The sequence below is a fragment of the Eumetopias jubatus genome, unplaced genomic scaffold (assembly GCF_037043125.1).
Source record: "Eumetopias jubatus isolate StellerSeaLion01/CBP00866 unplaced genomic scaffold, mEumJub1_p1.0 scaffold_6, whole genome shotgun sequence".
NCBI classification, from domain to species: domain Eukaryota; kingdom Metazoa; phylum Chordata; class Mammalia; order Carnivora; family Otariidae; genus Eumetopias; species Eumetopias jubatus.
This window is the reverse complement of record NW_028274812.1, coordinates 98,365,013-98,387,741: the sequence shown is the minus strand read 5'-3', so window position 1 is coordinate 98,387,741 and position 22,729 is coordinate 98,365,013. Positions and strand designations below refer to the sequence as shown.

Here is a 22,729-nt window from a genome sequence, read left to right as displayed (position 1 = left end):
TGTGCCCGCTCAGGCCGGACACTCATCTCAGGGCCGAGGTGGTGCAGTCCTGCAGAGGCGGCAGGCCTCCCCGGAGTGTAACCAGATTTTTCGATGGCAGCACCAGCACAAGGTATTCAATAGAACGTGACTATCTCCCAAATACATATTTTCAAAGATCAGTCTTCTGCCTGTAGAGAAAAATGAGAGACAAGGGTAACTGCTAATGTGCATTTTAAGTTTGTGTATTTTTATTGTCTAAATCAGCGGTCAGCAAACGAAAACCAACCTCCCCCCTCCCACCCGCCACCTGTTGTTATAAATAAAGTTTTATTGGAACTGTCATGGCCACTCATTTGCACATTGTCTACAGATGCTTTCACACACAAGAGCAGAATTCAGTAGTTGTGACAGACTATATGGCTTACAAAATCTAAAATATTATGATCTGGATCTTTACGGAAGAAGTTTACCAACCTCTCGCCTAAATAATGCTCTTTTAAATTTTCATAAGATGAGAGATACCATTCTTGGAAAGTGAATTTGTCACTGACTCAGAAATGAATCAGTTGCCATCGAATGCTTTTCTGCTGACCAGCCACTGTGGGCAAACATTGCATGAAAACTAAGGTTGACGAAACTGCTGAGCTACAAAAATCTGTACTAAATATACTGTGTTCTGTGTAATTCTGCTATGATTTACAATGTAACAAAACCAAGAAATGTTAAAATTAAAGTTCTCCCGATACAGAATTTACATGTGCCAAACGAACTATTTGTGGGTAGGCATCAACAGTATTATTTTTACTACTAGACATACAGAAGCTAAACAAAGAAAAACTAATTTCTTTTTTTACTTATTTTTTTTAAAAGATTTTATTTATTTTTCGACAGAGAGACTGACAGCGAGAGAGGGAACACAAGCAGGGGGAGTGGGAGAGGGAGAAGCAGGCTTCCTGCGGAGCAGGGAGCCCGACTTGGGGCTCAATCCCAGGACCCTGGGATCACGACCTGAGCCGAACGCTTAACGACTGAGCCACCCAGGCGCCCAGAACAACTAATTTCTTAAGGTCTGCATGTAGGGTGTGCCCTTTTAAAAGTCATTCAGTTGTGTTTTCTTTAATAACAAATCATTGGTTTTGCAATTTATAAAATTAAGTCATTCAATCTGCCTATAATAAAGAAAATGTAGTAATAAGTGATTGCAATGCTTTTATGTAAACATTAATAAAATATAAATGCTAAAATAAAAATAAAAGTTGTTTGTTTTTTTAAAATGTAAGCTCTACGTCCAACGTGGAGCTTGAACTCACGACCCTGACACCAAGAGTTGTCACATGCTTTACCAAATGAGCCAGCCAGGCACCCTGAGGGAAATATGGCTGTCAAACTAATTATGTGAAAAATCAAAAGATCAGAAAATACTGATTAGAAGTATGTGACATTCTGCAACTAAATCCAGTCCATGCAGCTTCTCTTTCCAAAAGAATTCCAATCAATAAATGTAGAAGGAAAGAGGGAAATAAAAAATTCACTGTTAGGCAAATACCACAGTAAGATTTGTTGCAGACAACAGTCACTGATGGATGCATACATGAGTGGATGAAAGGTTGAGGAGAAACAGGATATTTACATAGTTTTGAAGTATCTCTAAGATACTTATTAACTTCAAAGGGAAAGATGGTAACTCCATAGAGAAAAATCCAGCAGAAACTTCCTTACCCAAGTGATCAAATTCAATGTCACCATTAATAAAACTTATGACATCATGAACTTGGATATGATGCTCTGAGAAGGGCACATCCCTTCCGTGGTATTCTTATCAAAAATGCAGATTTTTGATTAATCATAAGAAAACCTCAGACTAACCCCAAATGAGGGACATTCTACAAACAACAAATAGTTTCCAATAGTGTCAAGATCATAATAGGCAAGGACAGGCTTAGGAACTGTCACCGATTGGAGGCAATTAAAGAGACAGCTAAGTGCAATGTGGGATCCTGAATAGGACCCTGGAACAGAAAAAAGACATTAGTGGAAAAGTTGGTGAAATCTGAATCAGGTCTATAGTTTAGTTAATAGCACTGTACCAGTGCTAATTTCCCGGTTTTTGTTATAGAACTTGTTAATATTAGGGGAAGCTGGGTGAAGGATTTCTAGGAATTCTCTGTACAGTTTTCTGTAACTCTTCTGGAAGTCTAAAATTAGTTTGGAATTAAAAATTAAATCCAGGTGGGGTGCCTGGGTGGATCAGTCGGTTAAGCGTCTGCCTTTGGCTCAGGTCATGATCCCAGGGTCCTGGGATCAAGCCCCGCATTGGGCTCCCTCCTCAACGGGAAGCCTGCTTCTTCCTCTCCCACTCCCTCTGCTTGTGTTCCCTCTCTCGCTCTCTCTCTGTCTCTGTCAAATAAATAAATGAAATCTTTAAAAAATAAATAAATAAATCCAGGGGCACCTGGCTGGCTCACTCAATAGAGCATGTGACTCTTGATTTCAGAGTTCTAAGTTCGAGCCCTACATTGGGGGTAGAGATTACTTAAAAAATTTTTTTTTAAATAAAATCTTAAAAAAATAAATCCAGTCATAATCTACTAAATGGGAGAAGATATTTGCAAATGATGTATCTGATAAGAGGTTAATAGCCAATATATATAAGAACGTACAAAACTCAATACTAAAGAAACTAAAAATAAAAATGGGCAAAGGACCTGAATAGACATTCTTCCAAAGAAGATATACAGATGGCCAACAGACACATGAAAAGATGCTCAACATCTCTCATCATCAGGGAGATGTAAATCAAAACCACCACCAAGATATCACTTCACACCTTTCAGAATGGCTAACATAAAAAACGCAAGAAACAACAAGTGTTGGTGAAGATTTGGAGAAAAAGGAATACTCATGCACAGTTGGTGGGAATGCAAACTGGTGAAGCCACTGTGGAAAACAGCATGGAGGTTCCTCAAAAAATTAAAAATAGATTTACTATCTGATCCAGTAATTGTACTACTGGGTGTTCATCCAAAGAAAACAAAAACACAAATTCAAAAAAATATATGCACCCTTATGTTTATTGCAGCATTATTTAGAATAGCCAATATATGGAAGCAGCCCAAGGGTCTGTTGACAGAAGGATGGATAAAGATGTGCTATATATACACAATGGAATATTACTCAGCTATCAAAAAGAATGAAATCTTGCCATTTGCAACAACATGGATGGACCCAGAGAGTATAACGCTAAGTAAAAGAAGTCAGTCAGAGAAAGACAAATACCATGATTTCACTCATACATGGAATTTAAGAAACAAAACAAAACAACAAGAGACCAAAAACCAGACTCTTAAATATAAAGAACTGTGGTTGCCAGAGGGGAGGTGAGTGGGGGGATGGGTGAAAAAGATCCAGTCTGTTCTTGCGAAGGTTGTGTGGGTCTTTGGGAAACTTTAAATGTAAAGTTTATGTCTGCTTTTACCACACTCTATCATATAACTGGAGAGCTTTCAGAGATCAAATTTCCCCCAACCCGAACTCATTCCCCTCCCCCAGAGCTATTTTAAGGCCCCTGATTAAAGGAGCATTTTCCTTCCTCTTGAAGGATGACAGGATCAAACACCCTGCAACTTCCTACAGCAGCTTTTTACAGTGATATATCCCACTGATGATTAATAAATACTTAAAAAGCATCTCCTATGCGACAGACCCTATGTTCAACCCTGGGGATACAAAAATATAAAATATTGTTCCTTTTTTCGGAGATCTTAGGTCTCATGGCAAGGGGATGAGGGTGGTAGGTGGGCCCAGATATGTACTCATGAACATGCACTAAGATATATCAAGTATGCTTAGGTTTCGGGTACAGGACGCGGGAGAGGTGAAAGGGAAAGCCCCCTGGCTTCCAGCTGGGTCAGTTCCATCTGGGCTGAGGATGGGCATAAGCAAAATCTTCACAAAAGATGGAGCTTGAGAGAACAAGAAAAGTAGGTGTTTTGTAAGGGAAGATGTTCTAGCAGACCAAGGAGCAGAAACAAAAGCACAGGGGCTTCAACCTGGGAGGGAGGGAAAGGTGGGGAGCTTGGAACTGGAGAGAGAGAACCCCAGAGTTTTGTTTGTGGAGGGCCTCACAAGCCATTTCGGAAAACATAGGCTTCGACTGAATCCGGTACCAAAGGAGACAAAAGTGCTACAAAGGACATCATTGGGCCAATGGAAAGGATTGGAATATAGATGGTAGATTAGGTAAAAGTATTGCATCTGTACTACATTTACTGAAGTTGGTATCTGTCTTGTGGTTCTGTAAGGCACAGTCTTATTTTTAGAAAATACACCCTGAAGGATTTATAAGAAAAGGACCATGATGTATGCAATTTATTCTCAACTGGGTAGAACAAAAATACTGTGTGTGTGTGCGCAGGGGGGTGGGGGGGAATGGTGTGAGTGTAGACAGAGAGGGAACAAATGGGGCAAAATGTTAACAGTAGGTAAATTTGGGTAAGTATATGGGTATTCTTTGTACTATTCTTGCAAGTTTTCTGCATGTTTGAAATTATTCTACATTAGAAGTTTAAGAAGTTCTCCCCAAAATGGTAGAGGAAGGGAATCTTTAAAAAGATACATGTCGTTGGGGCGCCTGGGTGGCTCAGTCGTTAAGCGTCTGCCTTCAGCTCAGGTCATCATCCCAGGGTCCTGGGATCGAGCCCCACATCAGGCTCCCTGCTCAGCGGGGAGTCTGCTTCTCCTTCTCCCACTCCCCCTGCTTGTGTTCCCTCTCTCGCTGTGTCTCTCTCTGTCAAATAAATAAATAAAATCTTTAAAAAAAGAGATACATGTCGCAAACATTTTATTTCAGCTTAAGACATACAAGTGTAGATTTATTCAATAAAACCTACTAGAACATTATCATATATCATGGCTGTGTCTCAACACAACACAGAAAGAGTGCTTGAACCACAACATAAGCAATTTTTGACTCTGTGTTTGTTTTCCCTTTTTTCTTCTTTTTCCTATTTACCTCCATCTATTTTTTTATTTTAAAAGATTTTATTTATTTATTTGACAGAGAGAGAGAGAGAGAGAGCACAAGCAGGGGGAGGGACAGAGGATGAGGGAGAAGCAGGCTTCCTACTGAGCAGGGAGCCCAACATGGGTTTCGATCCCAGGACCCCAGGACCACAACCTGAGCCAAAGGCAGATGCTTAACCAACTGAACCACCCTGGTGCCCCAAGGTGTTTTTTTTTAACTCAAGAATAACATGATCAGATTTGCATTTTGTAATCCAGTTAATTAGAATATTTTTCTTAATGTCCAACTGAAACTTGCCTGTTCTAATTTAAGCTAATTTCTTCATGCTTTGTTTTGATGCAGATATAAACTATCCCACAAAAATGTATGTACATGAAATTAGTAATCAAATGTGTACCTCTCAGCCTTCTGCTTTAGTTATGCAACCTTTCCTCATAGGACCTTTTTCCACTCCTTTGATTATCTTTGGCATTCATCTCTGAATCCTCACACATTTCTCCATCCCCTTGATGAGCTGTGGTGACTAACCTTAATAATCATGTACATTTCAGTAGCATGTGGGCTCTTCCCCACTTTTTTTTTTTTGCAACAGCATTATACTCCTAATTCATATCTATAAATTATTAATCGTAGAAGCCTTTCTTCGGTAGTTAATGTCCCACTACTTCCTCAACCAATTAAATTGTGTAATTAGGACAATGCTTCTAGGTTATCATCGAGAAAGTCATTTGTGAAGAATTAAGAACTTCAGTGAAGTCAAGATAGAGTGAGTCATTCATTTAACACACAGTCGCCCTCACAACTTCTCCTTGTTACAGTTTGTCATGTTATCATAGAACAAAATTCAATTACTCTAGCAACATCTGACTCTTACCATGCCATGATAGCTGCTTTTTAAGCTTAACATTATTTCAGGTAATTTCCTAATGATTGTACAATGGATCAAACTAGTGTCTCTTTGGGCATGATGTCAGGTTGACAGTATACAATTTTACTGAAACTTTACTAAGATGCTAAGCATTACGCAAGGCTTCGGGGGAACACTATGAGTAAGGTAAGGATCCTTCCTTGAATAACTCACAACTGATACGATCATGAAAAATGTAGAAAGTACTATGAGAACATGGTAGAGAGAACAACCAACTCTCGGGTGGAGGCAGGGATCTGACAACCCTTCAGAGAAGAGGCAGTACTGAGGTTTTGAAGAATGAGCAAGGTTTTATTGTACAGAAAAGGGAGAGAAAGGAATTATAGATGGAAGATATTATGTGCCAAAGGTTGGTGGTACAGGACCTTGGCAAATGCCCAGTGGTTCCATCCCTGGCTGAACGTTAGAATCACCTTTTAACAAATACTGATGCCCAGGCCCCACCTCTAAGGGTCAGGTCAGGGGTGGGGAATGAGTTTCAGTAGTTAAGAAAGCTCTTCAGGTGACTCTAATTGCAAACCGGGCTGTGAAGAAGGGGACTAAGGCATAAAGACCACTAGGGCAGTAGGTAAATGGCAGGAAATGCCTAGAAAGTCAGGGTGGGGCCCAGCTGTGAAGGGGTTATACTTGTCATGGAGGAGTTTGGTCTTACCATACAGAGAGGAGCTCTCCAGGGCTTTTAGGCAGGGAAATGGCACGAGTAAGGTCCCTTTGGAGACCACCCAGATGTTAGGATAGAGAGACTAGAGGCAGAGAGACTAGTTTGGAGGGTTTGTAGTAGTCCACATGATACATGTTGAAGGCCTGAACAAAGGGCCTGGACTGGATGACTCTCAGATATGGGAGACACAGGTTTGGAATATGGAATGTGTGTGCGTATGTTACTTGGACAAGGTGCGGAGATGATGGGTTCTGTTTTCAAAGGTGTAGGATTTGAGGTATGTAAAAAACCCCTCATTGGAGATGCTCAGATGCTCAAAAGACAGCTACGAGTAGTTCTAAGGTTGTTTATTTTATTTTTTCCAAAGATAATGCCTGATTGGAGCTCTTATTAGGACCACAGCATTCAGACAAGATTGATACATTGCACGACTCTGGTCATTTCAACTTTGGGTGACAAATTTCAAGAGAGACATTAAAGAACATAATGAAGGGCCTAAATAAAAGCACAAGAACAGTAGTCGAAAGAATACTTGAAATAAAAGAGACTTGGGGAGCCACGGTCTTTGTTTCAAGTGTACAAAGGGGCATAAGAGAGAAGGAGTAGTTGCACTATGTCTGGATCCAGAGAACAGGACCATGACCACTGTCTGAGCTTGCTAATCTGTACTCCAGTGAATTATTTTCCATACTAAAAAATGCAGTGGTATTATTCAAATTAGCATTACACAAGAAGCATCAGTCCACCCACAGTCAATTCTGAGCACAACCCAGCAGGAAGTGGTTAAATACATTTGAGTTCAGTATTTTCAGTTGTTCACCATTTTTGTGGTGGCCCAAATATGATGACTCATGTCATAATCTGAAACCGAACAAAACCTCACTGCTGCTCTGGGAAAACAACAGGGCAATTGACAATGCACTAGAAAAAAGAAGGGTGAGGCAGCGGATGCCTTTGCTGATCTACCCAATAGCAATGCTGCCCTTCTTGCTTAATTTTCAAAACCCTGATTTTATTCAGGATCCAACATAATCAGGGATGGCAGCCACCTACCACAGCCCCAGGGCATGAACTCTGATCAGTCTAAGCCAAGCAAAGCATTTCCACTTGCCACTGAAATTTGTGTAGGAATGGGACTATGGCTCTCACTCATAAGATGGAAAGGAAAGTGAGCTGGTAAGGGAAAGAGAAAGGCTTCTGTGAAAGAATCTCCTCCCTGATAAAGACAGCTGACAAAGAGGTTGCCCTATGTTTCTGCCTTAAACATGGTTGCATAAAACTGTAATATTTAGGGCTGAGACAGCCTTCTAGAGACTATGAGAAATCAACTCGAAACATGAGAATCCTGTCTGCTAAGAATGGATAAAAAGAAAGAGGCTGAGTCTGTGGTGAGAGCATTGCGCTGCTGCATGATCTCTGAAAATATCAGCCGTAGATTTCTCATTATGTGACCTAATTAAAGGTCTTTATTGCTGAAGCCAATGTTAGATATTCCATCGAGTACAGCTGAACGCTTCTAATGGCTGTTGGCATTCCTTGGCCCTGGCCACATGGCTCCAGTCTCCGCCTCTGTGGTCCCATGGCCTTCTCTTCTGGGTGGTGTCAAATCTCCCTCTGCTTCTCTCTTATAAGAACCTATATTTGCATTTAGGGCCCACCCAGATAATTGAGGGGACCCTCTTCACCTCAAATCCCTTAATTTAATCACATCTGCAGTCTATTTTGCCATACAAGGTAACATTCACAGGTTCCGGGGACCTGCTATCTTTGGGGGATGTTATTTAGCCTACTACTCTCCAACGTAAGTCCCAAAGCCTTTCAGACAATCATCTGAATCATGGAGCAATGCTTTTCATTCACTCAAAGTTGAATGTTTTAGGAATGGAATCAGAAGCCTGTGCTTACGTACCCAATGAACAAGGGCATTCCTCTCTGAGATACAGAGAGGATTTCTCTCTAATTTTGCACAGTGGACAAGACTTCACAATTCTGGCTGAAATCCCTGAATATATGACATTAGCATATGGAGATTCCACATGGTGTGGACCAGGGGTTGCAAACCAGCAGCCTGAGAACTGAATTTAAAGGTATGCTTTGAGTCTATATTTAAAAATAGGAACTCTCCTATAAAAATGAGATTTGGGGCTTCTCTGGAAAAACTGAAGAGCTAATAACAAGAGCTCCTTAGCCTTCCATGGTAATAAAAAGCCAGAGAAACATCATCATCTTTTAAGACTGGGCAAGGGTCCCCAGGCTCATCAGAGTCCCCATCCTGCCTGTTGTCCCTAAAATGGATACCACATGGGTTGCCAATATTTTTAGTTGTCATTTATTTTTGTACCTTCACACCACTTGTTTTACTGGAAGAAAAATATTTCTTGGGGCACCTGGGTGGCTCAGTCGTTGGACGTCTGCCTTCGGCTCAAGGTCATGATCCCAGGTCTGGGATCGAGCCCCACATCGGGCTCCTCCTCAGTGAGTCTGCTTCTCCCTCTCCCTCTGCCTGCCGCTCCCCCTGCTTGTGTTCTCTCTCTCATTCTCTCTGTGTCAAATAAATACATAAAATCTTTGGGAAAAAAAAGAAAGAAAAAGAAAAATATTTCTCTGTTCCTGGACCTCCATCAAAAGTGACAAAGTAAAAGACAGCCTGAAAAACTCCTGTTTGGAGAAAAACTGGAGAAGAAAAAGGATGCTTTAAAAAAAAAAGAGAGAGAGAGAGAGAGAAGAGCAATTCCTTTGCTGTTTCACAAGCACATACCCAGCTTCTCTGAATCTTCTACATTTCTTCCTGTGCCGCTGACAGCACTTGAATTCGCAGCTCGTGGTACAGACTGCCTGAGACGGGAACGGGATGCAGCAGCCCATCCTTTCTTGGGAATTAGCTGACCAGCCAATGGGCACCATCCTTTCTTGGTAATTAGCTAACCAGCCAACGGGCACCATCCTTTCTTGGGAATTAGCTGACCAGCCAATGGGCAGTACTCTAAATACTGCTCTGACTCCAAGAATTAACTTGGATAAAGCACTCACCAGAGTTAATCCACACTTAGCCTCCTAATACATCAAATAAGCCAAAAGGATAGTAATGATAATAATTTAAATACTTGGTATGTGTACAGTGCTATTACAAGTGCTTTGCATCTATTAACCTGTTCAATTCTCAACACTCCACCAGGAGGCACTATTATTATGATCCCTGTTTTACAGATAAGGAAACGGAGGCACAAGCAACTTGTCCACAGTACTGTGATCACCAACCCGCCTCCCCCCAATTTTCTAGATAAGGAAATTGAGACACAAGTGACTTGCCCAAGCTTATGTAACTAATAGGTGACAGAACTGAGATAGGAACCCAGGCTGACTGCACCAAACTCAAAAGAAAGGTTGCAAAAGATCCAAAGATCATGAAATCATTTGAGAATGAGAGGAACTGGAAGTACTTTGTAGCTCAAAGTCCAAATATGGAAACCAGTGAGGTGGCCATGCTCTAGCTGGCCCCATTCTTCAATCAAACATCAGGGAACCCAGCAGGGACCTCCCCAGCACTGACTGTCTACAATGGAGGCAAACTGAATGCAGACAAAGAGGGACTGGGTTCAAGTTTCAACTCAAATGCATCATCACATAGACTGAGCTCACAGGCTAGTTGACTGCTTTTAAATAGCAAATGATGTAGTGATGTTTGAATGCCTTCACCTGTCCTGCAGAATGATCACCAGCTCCTTGATTTTGGGTGGTTTTTTTTTCCAAAGGAAAAGTTTTTATTTTTATATTATTATTATTTTTTTGAACTTATTTTTTTTAAGTAATTTGTACACTAAACCTGGGACTTGAACTCAAGACCCCAAGATCAAGAGTCAGATGCTCCACTAAACTGAGCCAGGCAGGAGCTCCCTCTTTGGGTTTTTAACACTGGGTATGGGGAGTCAGCCTTTGCTTTTATCACGGGACCCACCCAGGATGGAAACCCTGACCACCCACCCCCCCACCACTCTTGGGCAAAGACTGTTTTTAGGCTCACTTAGTGCTCTTTTTAAAGATGCTCTTTTTAACTCAAACAGAATACTTTTTCTGTGACTCTGTCACATATTGTAGATTGCCCCAAACCATTATTCTGGCAAAAACTGAGACGCTTTTGACACACCCATTTTTTTGCAACACATCCAGTCTTTTGATGAACACTAAACAGAAGTTTTTTTTCCTATAATGCTACTTGATGCAGGCCCAATATGTTCTGGGTCCAATTTCTTGGCTTTCCTTTACCGAATACATAGCAGAGTATATAGAGAGAATGGGATATAAAATACACATCATTTGTAAGACAGCAGTTTGATCACTTAAATCAGTCCTCTCAGGATTTGCTCGTTCTCATCCAGATCACATGGGTAGGGCCACAGGCACCGACCCCTGTGACTCAGATTACCTCTTGGTCCTTGGGTTTACTTCCTGCGCAGTGGGGACATTGGGCTTGATGAAGTGAGGTGGTTTCCCACTCTAGTGATCTCTGATTCTGTGACTCTGTGTCAGAACTCAAGTTAGTTTTATCGAAGAAAAAAAATGGACCAGTGTTTCTACTTTTCCTGTCACATGCACAAAAGCTAGCAAAGGGAAGGTAGTGGCCCAGAGCGACCCTGTATGCTACACGACATCTCTCTGTTAGAGGGGGAACAGTGCCCCACTGACTCAGCCAGGTCCGCAGATCAGAATCAACTCCTACCCTTCCCTTAGTCCAGCTCAAACATCACCTCGAGAGCCCCCCGTCCCACAAGAGGCTCAGCTAACACCTCTCTCCCTCAGCCACCACACAGCACCCTGTCCCCACCTTACTGCCAGCCCTTCTCTGGGGTCAGGGAAGTAGTACCTAGTAGGTACTCCTTGTTCGAATGGTAAAAATTTGAATTTTAGTCTTTTGCTATTTACTTCCTGTACCACCCTTGGTAAGTATCTCCCAACACAGTGCTATTTCCTCACTTGTGAAGTAATGATCATCAAATTGTTTGACCTGACCAGAAATGCTCTGAAATTCTAAAATGGAAGAATAGTAAATCCCATAGAAAGGCTGACGCAGGCAGGCCGCCGGGGCCCTCCCACACCAACGCTAGAATTACTGTGTCTCAGGGAATCACAGAAAGGCACCCTCAATGTCATCAGCTCAGGACTTTGGCCTTTGGGCAAGGCTGTACTCAACCAACAAAGACATACAACTTTCTTTCACTTGCAGAGTTCCGGCAAATCTTTGAAACAAATGTCATGGTTTCTCCGGCTAGGTGGCATTGGGGAAAACCTTCCTGCGATCCGCCCCAATTCCCTCCCTTCGGCTTCAATCCTCAGCGGAGGCAAAGAACATCTGCTCCTGGCCGGCAGCTCATACCAGCTACCCTGCTCATTCACAGCCTGCAAAACAGGCTGGGAACTGTAGTCCATTCTTCAGTCTGAAGCTTGGACCGTCATTGAGTAAATGTGACAATTACTAATTTTTTTAAAGAGAGAACACAGAAAACTGTACACAAACTTGGTCTTGTCTGGGAATTGCGGTTCACTGGCCCTGCTAAATTCGGACCCTTCTGAGCAGCTTTTCTCCCTCAGCCTTAATCGTGTTACACTGAAACTTATCTGTCCTCCTAGGAAAGCTGAATTATGTGCAAAATCATTAAATGGCCCTTCTCATGGCACTTCAGAGTTCCATTTTACCTTATCCTGCAGGTAACTACGTGTCATATTCTGGGTCCAAATGTGTCAGAACTTTACAAGTTAATACTGTTAATTTACTTTAAAAGGGTACTAAAAATAGTACCATCTGTGTTTATATTTTCCTCTCTGGGGCCTAATGTTTCTGCCCATATTCATTTCAGCAAAAATGTCTTCTAAGTATTTTGCCTCTTGGATTAGTGCTTTTTTCTGCATTGGGGACAGCAGCTCGAAGCTAGAAGGCCAAAGGAACCTTCTTTATGTGGAATCTGCTTTGCTTTTACCTCGGCAAAGGCATGCATTAAAGATGCTTTTGGCTACTGCAACAGCTGGAGGGGAGAAGAAAATTAGCTAGCTGTTCCCCAGAAAGTGTTCCACGCCTCTCTCTCCCCCTCTCCTCCTTCAACTCCACTTCTGAGCAAAGAACTCCTCGTGCACCAGGGTCCTTAATACCACGACTTCCCACTGCTTCTCCTACAGTACCGAAGGGCGCTCTGGCCCTGAACCTGAACCAAAAAAAGTCCTAAGTCACTTGTAGGTTATTTCTAAACGAGGGCACATCACTATAGGTGGCTCACGGGACTGTGAGGAGCTGAATTTAGTGTGAAAGCCTGAAGAGCGAGAGGAAGAATAACTTACCCTGCCTTGTGTGAAACCGTGGATGAGCTCGAGGACAGTCCGTCCCCAAGCTTCACAAAGAAGGCTGTCGAGGATGGCAATAGTCAGGCCTGGCGGCCTGCCTGAGTACCACCTCATGATTGAAGGGTGGGCAGGGCGGGGTGAGGTGAAGATGAGGGGAGTGAATGAGAACATACCATCTATCTCAAGGGCTGTGCAAATCTTATAACTCTGGAGCTGATCTCACTCAATGGAAGGTGCTTCACTATCATACACGACAAACAAGTCAGTAAAACTATCAAAGAGGGAAAGGCTTAATGTAAAAATAAAATAGGGCAGGGGTCAGCAAGCAACTTCTGTGAAGAGCTAGTAAATATTTTCGGCTTTGAGGGCTATGTCTCTATCACAACTACTCAATTCCGCCAATGCAGCACCAGAGCACTCATAGACAGTACGTAAACGAATGGGCTGTGTTCCTATACAGTCTATTTAAAAAAAACAGGCAGCAGGCAGAATATGCCTACAAAGCACAACTTGTCTACCCCTAAAACAGAGGAAATCTGCACAGAAATGAACATTTTAGCCCTCTCCATATAAGCCTTGTGTACCCTGGGGTTATAGAGGTTATGGGGTTATACAAAGTGGGTTTCTCCTGAGAACATAAATGCCTTGAGGGCAGAATTTTTATTAAGTTCATAACTCTATTCCCAGCACCTAGACGTGGACCTGGCATGCAGTTGGCACAAAATAGCTGCTCACAATAAACATTCGTTGAATGAATAAATGAATGAATGAGCACATTATGGGTCTGTAAAGGGTAATTTTCACTACTGGTGACTTTCCTGTACCACCATCCGCATTCCCACTGCCACCCCATCCCCGTGTGCCTCCCTTCTTTGCAAGACTGAATGATTATATGGGGGCCAGGGCACAAAAATTATGAAGCCTTCTACGAATTTTTACACAAATGTACGAAAACATTTGTGTTTTTTTAAATTTTTTAAGAGATTTTATTTATTTATTCATGAGAGACAGAGAGAGAGGCAGAGGGAGAAGCAGGCTCTCCAAGGAGCAGGGAGCCCGATGTGGAGCTCAATCCCAGGACCCCGGGATCATGACCTGAGCCGAAGACAGACGCTTAACCATCTGAGTCACGCAGGTGCCCCAAACATTTGTATTTTTAACAGCTAAGATAACATGAAGGAATACGTATCTTTTTTCTCACTCAGTTTTGTCCGAGTTAAATCACTCTTTAATAAATTTACTTTCAGAGCAAAGGCAACATCCAAGAGGCCAAAACCATTAATTGTTATCTTCTGGGAACTACAAGCTCATGCAGATAGTACTTTCGTGATATTGCCCAATATGTAGTTGGACATTACACCATAATACTTTACCTTTGGCTGTGGGACATTATCTTCCATAGTAACCAAGAGGGCAGTCACTCGTTATCAGCACTTTATCACAGGTCATATTACACCTACAGGAAGGTAAAATGACTCACATTGATCTTTCTTTCCTCACAAATATGGGGCTCCCACAAGTTCTTGGCTGTCACTGTCCATTTATCAAGTGGCTACTAACAGCCCTGGGCAAGGTAGAAAAAGTACCAAAGGAAATGTGAGGCACTACTGAGGCCCTTCCATTTTTTAAATTTATTTTCTTAAAAATTTTATTTATTTATTTGACAGAGAGAGACACAGCAAAAGAGGGAACACAAGCAGAGGGAGTGGGAGAGTTCTGGAAAAGCAGGCTTCCCATGGAGCAGGGAGCCCGATGCGGGGCTCGATCCCAGGACCCTGGGATCATGACCTGAGCCGAAGGCAGACGCTTAACGACTGAGCCACTCAGGCGCCCCATGGCCCTTCCATTTTAAAAATTGAGTTAAGATGACAAACTTAAAATTCCAGAAAAATTTAAAGTAATATATAGCCCAATACTAATCAGTATAGATTGAATGCTAACTAAGTTCAATGGGACCTAAATTCAACATACAGCATATATAGCAGACATAGCATAAGGTTGAGGAAACTTTAGACTACAGAATTAGATTTTTTTTTTCCTATAAGGGACTTTAATGATGATCTGATACCTTCACTTTACGGATGAGATCAGAGACGCAATTAATATGAATAGAATCTTTGTTTTCTTCAGAGTAGCATATTTCTTTTTAAAGATTTTATTTATTTATTTGACAGAGAGAGACACAGTGAGAGAGGGAACACAAGCAAGGGAAGGGGGAGAGGGAGAAGCAGGCTTCCCGCCGAGCAGGGAGCCCGATGTGATCCCAGGACTCTGGGATCATGACCTGAGGGCAGATGCTTAACGACTGAGCCATGCAGGCACCCCAGGAATGGAAGCTTTCCACTTGGATTAAGTATTTCCCTAGGACCGGCTGAATAGTATGTTCCGAACATCATATAGCCCCTCACTAGGAGCAGAGGGTGAGTGTGAATGTCCACATCAACTTTCCTTACCATCTTGAGAAGACCTGTGCTGCTTCTTTTACTTCTTTGGCTGCGAGTAAAGACATCTCTGATTTCCTCCTGCCATAACACTCAGCATTGTAATGCAACTTGCCCCACAAAATAACTTGCTTTACCAAGTTGCTTTTATGAGGTAATTTTCCAGAACACATGTGTATGGGTAACAACATCAGAGCTGTTTTGGGGTAAGCGAAGTCACAACCTAGGATATGGCTGCATCCTAACCCCCAAAGAACATGTGTGTACGTGTGTAAATCATGCGTACACCTCTACGCATTCTCCCAGCCACACGCACTGAGGTCCGCAGAGAGGAGATTTCTAGTCCTCCAGTTGTACGCCCCCCTCAGGATGCTGTGGTTTGGCAAAGACTGCCAATGAGAGAATTAGTTAAGTGGGACTCTCCTCACAGGCTGACAGATCATACACAGAAAGGTCACTGTACCCAGAATTTTTCCAAGAAAGCACCACGCAAGGAGTCCTGCCATAAATACAGATACTCACACATACCCCACAAGTAGAAAAATAGAAGGGCTAGGTACAACTCCAACTCAGCAAGATCCTGCAAAACAAAAGGGAGGAGCTTTCTGCAGGAGAAGCAGGGAGAGAAACACACACACACACACACACACACACACACACACACACACACACACACACAACTAGAAGGCAGTAGCGTTCCTGGCAAGGTTCAGATGGAAAAACAGCAACAGATCCCAGAAGCAGAGCTGTAGCCAGGAATAACCTCAGCTCAAGCCATGTTAAGTAAGGGCAGGATAACACTCACGGAGGATTTGCTGCACGGTTGCCCTGTCCTCTGGGCCTCCAGGCTGAGCCATGACTTGTAGTAGACTACAAGTCAGTCAATAAATACCTACCAAATATGTCCTAAGTGTTCAGGCCTCTTTGAGTCACTGAGTCACTGCGGAGGGATGAGCAGATTTTAGTCAGGCGTATTTCAGGCCCTGTGGAGGCACTGTTGACCACCTTCACACCACCACCTGCTTGGGGAGGCATTTCCCCTCTTTTCAAATGCTAGGGGAAGGCCACAGGAGTAATAGGTGGAGTGAGGCCCTGACCGCAATTCTGCCTGACTCCAAAGCCCAAGACACCACATTACCAGCCTAAACTATGGCTTCTGCCCTGAAGAGGCTTAAAATAACCTAAACCAATTAGAGATCAATACAGCCAATATAATGAAGGATTAACAAACAAGTACCTTAAGACGTTAAAGAAAGAGAAGAGAGGGGCACCTGGCTGGCTCAGTCTGGAGAGTGTGGGAATGTTGATCTCAGGGTCGTGAAAAAAGATACCGCGTTGGGCGTAGAGATTACTTTAAAAAAAAAAAGAGCTTAAAAAAAAATAAAGAAAGAGAAGAGAAATGAGTAGCTAGAGAAGACATTAGGGAAGAAGGCGCGTGTGGGGCTCCTTCTCAAGAGGATGGGTAAGATTTGCCCGGGGGAGTGGGGAGGAAGGACGGAGTTTCTAGGGGAGCAGTGTGGGCAGTGACACTGCAGTGGGAATGAGCCGGGCCCCCTTAGCAGGACAGCAAGACCAAACTGCACGGAGCACGGGGATGTACGCTGAGCTGAAAATAGGATTTAGATAGGAGGGGGTGAGGCCTGATTATGAAGGCCTTGAAAAACCAGGCAAATTATTTTAGACCTGAGATAGCAAATGGAGAGGAACCAGGTTGAAAGGCAAGGGAAGAGTCGAGGAAGTGATAGTTTAGAAAAATTAGACAGACAACAAATGCTGAAGAGAACAGAAAAGGGAGCGTCTCGTTCATTCATCCATTCATTCATTCGGCAAACAGATACTGAGGACTTAATTAAGAGCCAGGCTTGGGTGGCCAGCTGAGTCTGCTCCAGTCCGCAGGAGAGGAAGGGTGAGGTGAATTAGAATTCTAATTCTAGGGCGACTGGGTGGCTCAGTCGTTAAGCGTCTGCCTTCGGCTCAGGTCATGATCCCAGGGTCCTGGGATTGAGCCCCGCATCGGGCTCCCTGCTCCGCGGGAAGCCTGCTTCTCCCTCTCCCACTCCCGCTGCTTGTGTTCCCTCTCTCGCTGTGTCTCTCTCTGTCAAATAAATAAATAAATAAAATCTTAAAAAAAAAAAAGACTTCTAATTCTACCCATTAGAATATGGAGGGAGGGATCTGTATAAATCACATTTCAAAGGTCTTGGTGACTCACTGTTACAAAGGATGAAGGAAAAGATGGTTAAAGATAATTCCAAAGGTTCAAGATTGACATGACTTTCCACCTTTACTGGGAACCTCAAAAGGCACTGAGAAGAAACCAATGAAAGTATATAAAGAGCTTTGATGGGGTTGCACAGTCAACAAAACCCCCAAAGACCTGTTCTTTATCCTGAGAGGTCGTTTACACGTAGTCTGTAGGTAAGAAACTTCAGTGAGAAAAACCACTTCTGTGTGACTAAATGCTGAGTTCCCTTGGCAAGGAGCACAGACCTCTGCCTACTCAGACAGGCTCCATCAATCCTCCAACACATCCCTCCATCATCTAAAACTAAACCGATCTCACTAAGAAACGGGGCTGCCCACTCCTGCCCAGCCAACAGCTTTGACTTTGGAGAAGGGGCAAGGTAAAGTGGACAGGGGGGAAACAGAAAGTAGGCCGGGTCACATGGGGGCTGGACCTTAGGGAGGGGGCAATGGTACAGGATATCATTTTAAATAGAGGATTCCAGAACTGCTCTCATTTCTACACCCACTTCCTAGTGTATTACAATTACTGGTCCTCAGATAGATAGGGAGGCCTTAAAGAGTCTTTACCAAAAAAAAACAGGATTCTTTACCAAATTGCAGTGCTTTGTCCAGAAACGATTTCAAATGTGCATATCTATGCATACATTAACTCTCAGTACAGCTAGCATATGGCTGGGACACAATTTTTTTTAATAATTTATATGTTGACTACACAAATTTTAAGCTTTTTAATTTTACATTCAGCAACAGTACAATTCACTATTGGGGCACATCCTGAAAGCCCACTCACTGGAAAAATGCAATAAATGAAGAGTGTAGCTATCAAACTTCTACTGCTACAAAGAGTGCTCTGGGCCAAAATAAAAAACCCAAGTCCCAATACCTTGGAGAAATCTAGACTTGCATGCAAAATTCAAGGCAGTATTCTCTCAGCATAGCCCAGCTTTAGCAAAAGCAGATCTTTACTTAATTATAAGTAGAAATGAATACTCTTTTCTGCAGAATGATGCCTTCCACTACTTTTATATTTAAAAGTAAAAGTAAAAGCCCTCAATGTCAGTGTCCAAGTCAGACTTGAAAAGGCACATTTCGAAAGAAACGGCTGCTCTGGAAAAATCCTTCAACATCCCTCTCATAACATCTACTCAGATTAGTAAGAAGAAATCAGAGCAGAAAGAAACCCAGTGAAAAATGGTTGCACATAAATGTGGGAGGATTCCTGCCAGGACCCCATGTGGGACAGCCACAGGCCTAGTCAGGAAAATTCCAAGACCAAGTCCTCCACATCCTACTAAAGGGGTTTCAAACCCGGCAAGGGTCTTTCCCCTCTCTAACACCGAAAGGTAAACACCCGTTAAAATCTTCCAGACTCCGAGCAACCCGGAGTTTCCCTGCCAAGGGGAAGAGAGCCACATGACCGCGGAGAGAAACTACAGCCCATTAGCCTCTCCCTCTCCTTGCAGCCCCTCGCGGGGGCCCCGGGAGCAGTCCCTCCGCAGCTCCAGTCCTTCACCCCCAGTGACAGGTCGCCCAGCAGAAGCCCCTAAATCCCTGGCCCCACTTACTGGCGCCGCGAACCCAGGCGGGGGCCCGCCCCTGCGGTGAGCGCAGCTCCTCGGCGACTGGGGCGCAGCGGCCCGCAGGGGAACTGGGGATGGGGGCGATCCCTGCTAGGACAGACCGAGCGGTCCGTGCAGGGACGCCCGGGAGGTCCGGCGAGTCGCACGGGCCGCGCGGCGCATGGTGGAGCAGCAGGAACCCGGCCGCTCTCCAGCCTCCGGCAGAAAAACAAACAAAAGGCAGGGAGGCTTCTAGCGGGGACGACCGGCCGCTTTCCCTGGGAAAAGTTACCCTGCAGCTCCCCTCGCTGGCCCTGCGCGTCCCTGCACCGCGTCCAGGCCGCCCGGGGGCGCCGAGCCGCGGCGCTGCGCTCCCCGCCGGGGCCGACCGAGCCCAGGGATCCGTGCGGCCCGCTGACCGCCCGTGCGCCCCCCAGCTCCACACGCACGCCTTTTTGCAGGTCGGGGGCATCAGGTATCAAGATTTAGAAATGGAGGCGGTGCACCCACGTTCTGAGTACATTTCATTACAGGTAATCGTGGTGAAAACCTTTTCCCGGCTTTTAAAAAAAAGCGTAACCGGGGATGCACGACACTGTGAATGAAGTCAATGCCACTGAAATGTACACTCCAAACATGGTTAAGATGGCAGATTCTGTATTACCGCAATAATATTTTAAAATCAAAACGCAACGGATTGCCCGATAGCATTCATTTGAACTTGAAGAGTTCTATGGTTAGCAACTTTAGTTGTTAGACTGGATTGTCATCCAGGTGGGAAACGGACTAGATATGATCTACGCAACAATTGTCCTCTGTGTGTAACTAGTTATATGTAATCTAACACTTATACTTGTATGTTAAACACTCGTGTCATAAATTATATTTAGACATTACCTTAAATCATCCACAGAAGGACTGGTTATGAAGTGACTTGAAAAAAGAAACTGCTTAAAGGCCCCCGATTTAAACTTACAGAGGGGCACCTGGGTGGCTCAGTCGGTTAAGCATTTGCCTTCGGCTCAGGTCATGATCCCAGCGTCCTGGAATCGAGTCCCGCATTGGGCTCCCTGTTCCGCGGTGGGACTGCTTCTCTCTCTCCCATCCCCTCTGCTTGTGTTCCCTCTCTTTCTGTCAGAATAAGAGTAAATAAATAAAATGTTTAAATTTACAGAATTGCCCCCAAACTTTATATTTTTCAGAACTAGTTTAATGCCCATAGCAGAGAGGGCAACTTTAGTTGGAGGCATCAGAAACATCTGAGGACTTGGGGAAACAGATTGCTGGGCCTTATTCCCAGAATTCTGCTGCTGATGCTTCTGGTCCAGGGAACCACACTGCCCGAAGCAACACAATTTTAATCCATAAAGGAATAGTCCATTTACACACTGTGGATCTTAGCTGAGTTTAAATTCTCCAGCTCATCACGATATCGATTTTCTCTCCTTTTATTTTTGAATTCTAAGAACTCAAGGCATTGTTTTTTCCTAATAGAATCTATGACAAAGACCTGAATCCCTCTCTCTTCTTGCTCCTATTGAAGAAACCCACAAGATACAAGACTTCCTGTCCCAGGTGGGAAAGGATCATCTGGCCACTTGGCAAATGTATAACATGTATCTATCTTTGTGTTTATCCATATTAACACCTGCCAAACCATATGGCAAATGAAAATTGAAAGTCTTTATCAGTGAAAAGATAGGGAGACAAGAGGGGTAACCTAACAAATTATATACTGCTCCCATGAAACGTGATTTTTAAAGTTTCTAAAAATTACCAGTTTTAGTCAAATCCACTTGTCCAAGCAAGTCTACCCAGCAAATACAGGGACTCTCTTGGTCTACCTTTAACAAGGGTCCACTGAGTTAGTAAGTGATTTAGGTCAGGAAAATTACAATCCTGTAAACATAATATGATAGAATAATACAAACCTGAAGTCTAGTGGATACAGCAGATACTGGTCTAAAACAGAACATTAGTAACTGAAACAAAACAGCATTTTATTTATCTATCTTTCTATCTATTTATTTATTTATGATTTTATTCATTTATTTGACAGAGAGACAGAGAGAGAGAGAGCACAAGCAGGGGGAGCAGAGAGGGAGAGGGAGAAGCAGGCTCTCCACTGAGCAGGGAGCCCAGTGAGGGATAGATCTCAGGACCCCAGGATCATGACCTGAGCTGAAGGCAGACGCTTCACTGACTGAGCCACCTAGGTGCCCCCATAATGGCATTTTAATAAAATAGGTGCTTAATTTATCATTATGAATGCTAATTTTATTTTATTAAGCTTTATTATTAGCTGGAATAGAAATCATCTGTATTAATTAACCAAGATATCTTAAATTAGCATTCAACACGTTTAATGAAATTGAGTAGTTCTGAAAACATTTCAATACCTCATTGTTCATTTGCGAAACTGATTTTTTGTGTTGAGTTACATACATCATTTTCTTCAATTATAAATCCTAACATCTGACCTTCCCCCCCATTTAAATTGCAAAATCCAATTTTAAAGAGGTCATTGGGAGGAAAGTCATCTTTAAAAGGCTTAAGTTTCCTTTAAAAATTAAAAACTTAAATTTTTTGGCCTTCGTTAAACATGAAGTTACTTTTTCTAGGTAGCTGATTGAGGGAGCAAATAAAAACACCTATCCGAAGGGTGGATCCTAATATTAAAAGAAAGCAGCTCACCATTTAGCCACCCCCCCTTTATTAGTCTATTTTTCTGCCGAAGATGTATTGCATTTCTAATATCTCCAGAATAAAATAATGGATAAGAGATTTAAACTCTGTGGGCTCGATGAACTAGAGTCTTGGAAACCTGATCACTGCTAGAACCTGACGCCTGGTAGAAATCATAGAAACTCAGTATATGTTCGCCGAATGAAGGTAAGAAGCTGTAAGACTGTAGGTTTTCACAGAGCATGCAAACTTCCGTAATGAAAATAATGTAAAGTGTGGAAAAATAATAAATTGCCTGATAAATAAGAGGGTCTTCTTAGGAAACAAAGTCAGGTGTTGGGCTTTAAGAGGCGGGGCTAGTATCGCGGGTAAGTTCCGGCACCTTAAGAGAAACAGCGGACTACAAATCCCAGAGTACATCTCGAGCCCCGTCTCAGCAGGACTCGGGTTTCAGGGCCTTAGGAGCCGCCTCAATGTCTTTCTCCCTTTGCATGATGGGATCTGTAGTAAGACATCCCTTGCGGTGGCTTTATTTTCCTCTTGCTTCTCTCCTAAGCCTATCTTTTCCTCAACCTCCAGATCCGTGCTTTCAAAAAGTTTAGTCATTGTAACAGCCTGCGACTATAGTGGAGTTTCACTATTTCCCTGCATTCCCGGCGTGGGACTCTAGTCAACCCCCGAAAAGCGTGTAGCGACCTACCGAAGCACCAAGTTCAGTGCTCTTCAAGGGATGTTTGCCTTAGGGTCTCAACCCTAAATTTGAGTTATACACATCATTTAGATAATGGTGGTTCAAGTTTGCATAAGGGGTCACTGAGACAAATACGTGGGTTAAATTTGGGGGTTAGCCAATTGGTGACCTGACTGCCAATT

General features: G+C 43.2%; 1 protein-coding gene across 2 annotated transcripts; it reads right to left on the bottom strand.

Annotated features, from left to right (window-relative positions):
* Window positions 1–27: 27 nt before the first annotated feature.
* LOC148164114 (uncharacterized) lies at window positions 28–19,431 on the bottom strand. 2 transcript variants are annotated; one of them, XM_088023937.1, is made up of 3 exons: window positions 19,178–19,264; window positions 14,298–14,380; window positions 28–170 (listed from the first exon to the last, which is right to left on the bottom strand). In XM_088023937.1, exon 3 carries the CDS (start codon window positions 145–147, stop codon window positions 28–30), a length of 120 nt encoding a protein of 39 aa, XP_087880063.1. In that variant the 5' UTR covers window positions 148–170; window positions 14,298–14,380; window positions 19,178–19,264. The 2 variants fall into 2 exon arrangements, with proteins under 2 accessions (XP_087880063.1, XP_087880064.1); XM_088023938.1 differs by lacking the exon at window positions 14,298–14,380 and having other exon boundaries at window positions 19,178–19,431.
* Window positions 19,432–22,729: the final 3,298 nt, after the last annotated feature.

Excerpts from the sequence above, each read along its gene's own strand:
- LOC148164114 (XM_088023938.1), bottom strand. The coding sequence starts at position 147 with ATGTATTTGGGAGATAGTCACGTTCTATTGAATACCTTGTGCTGGTGC.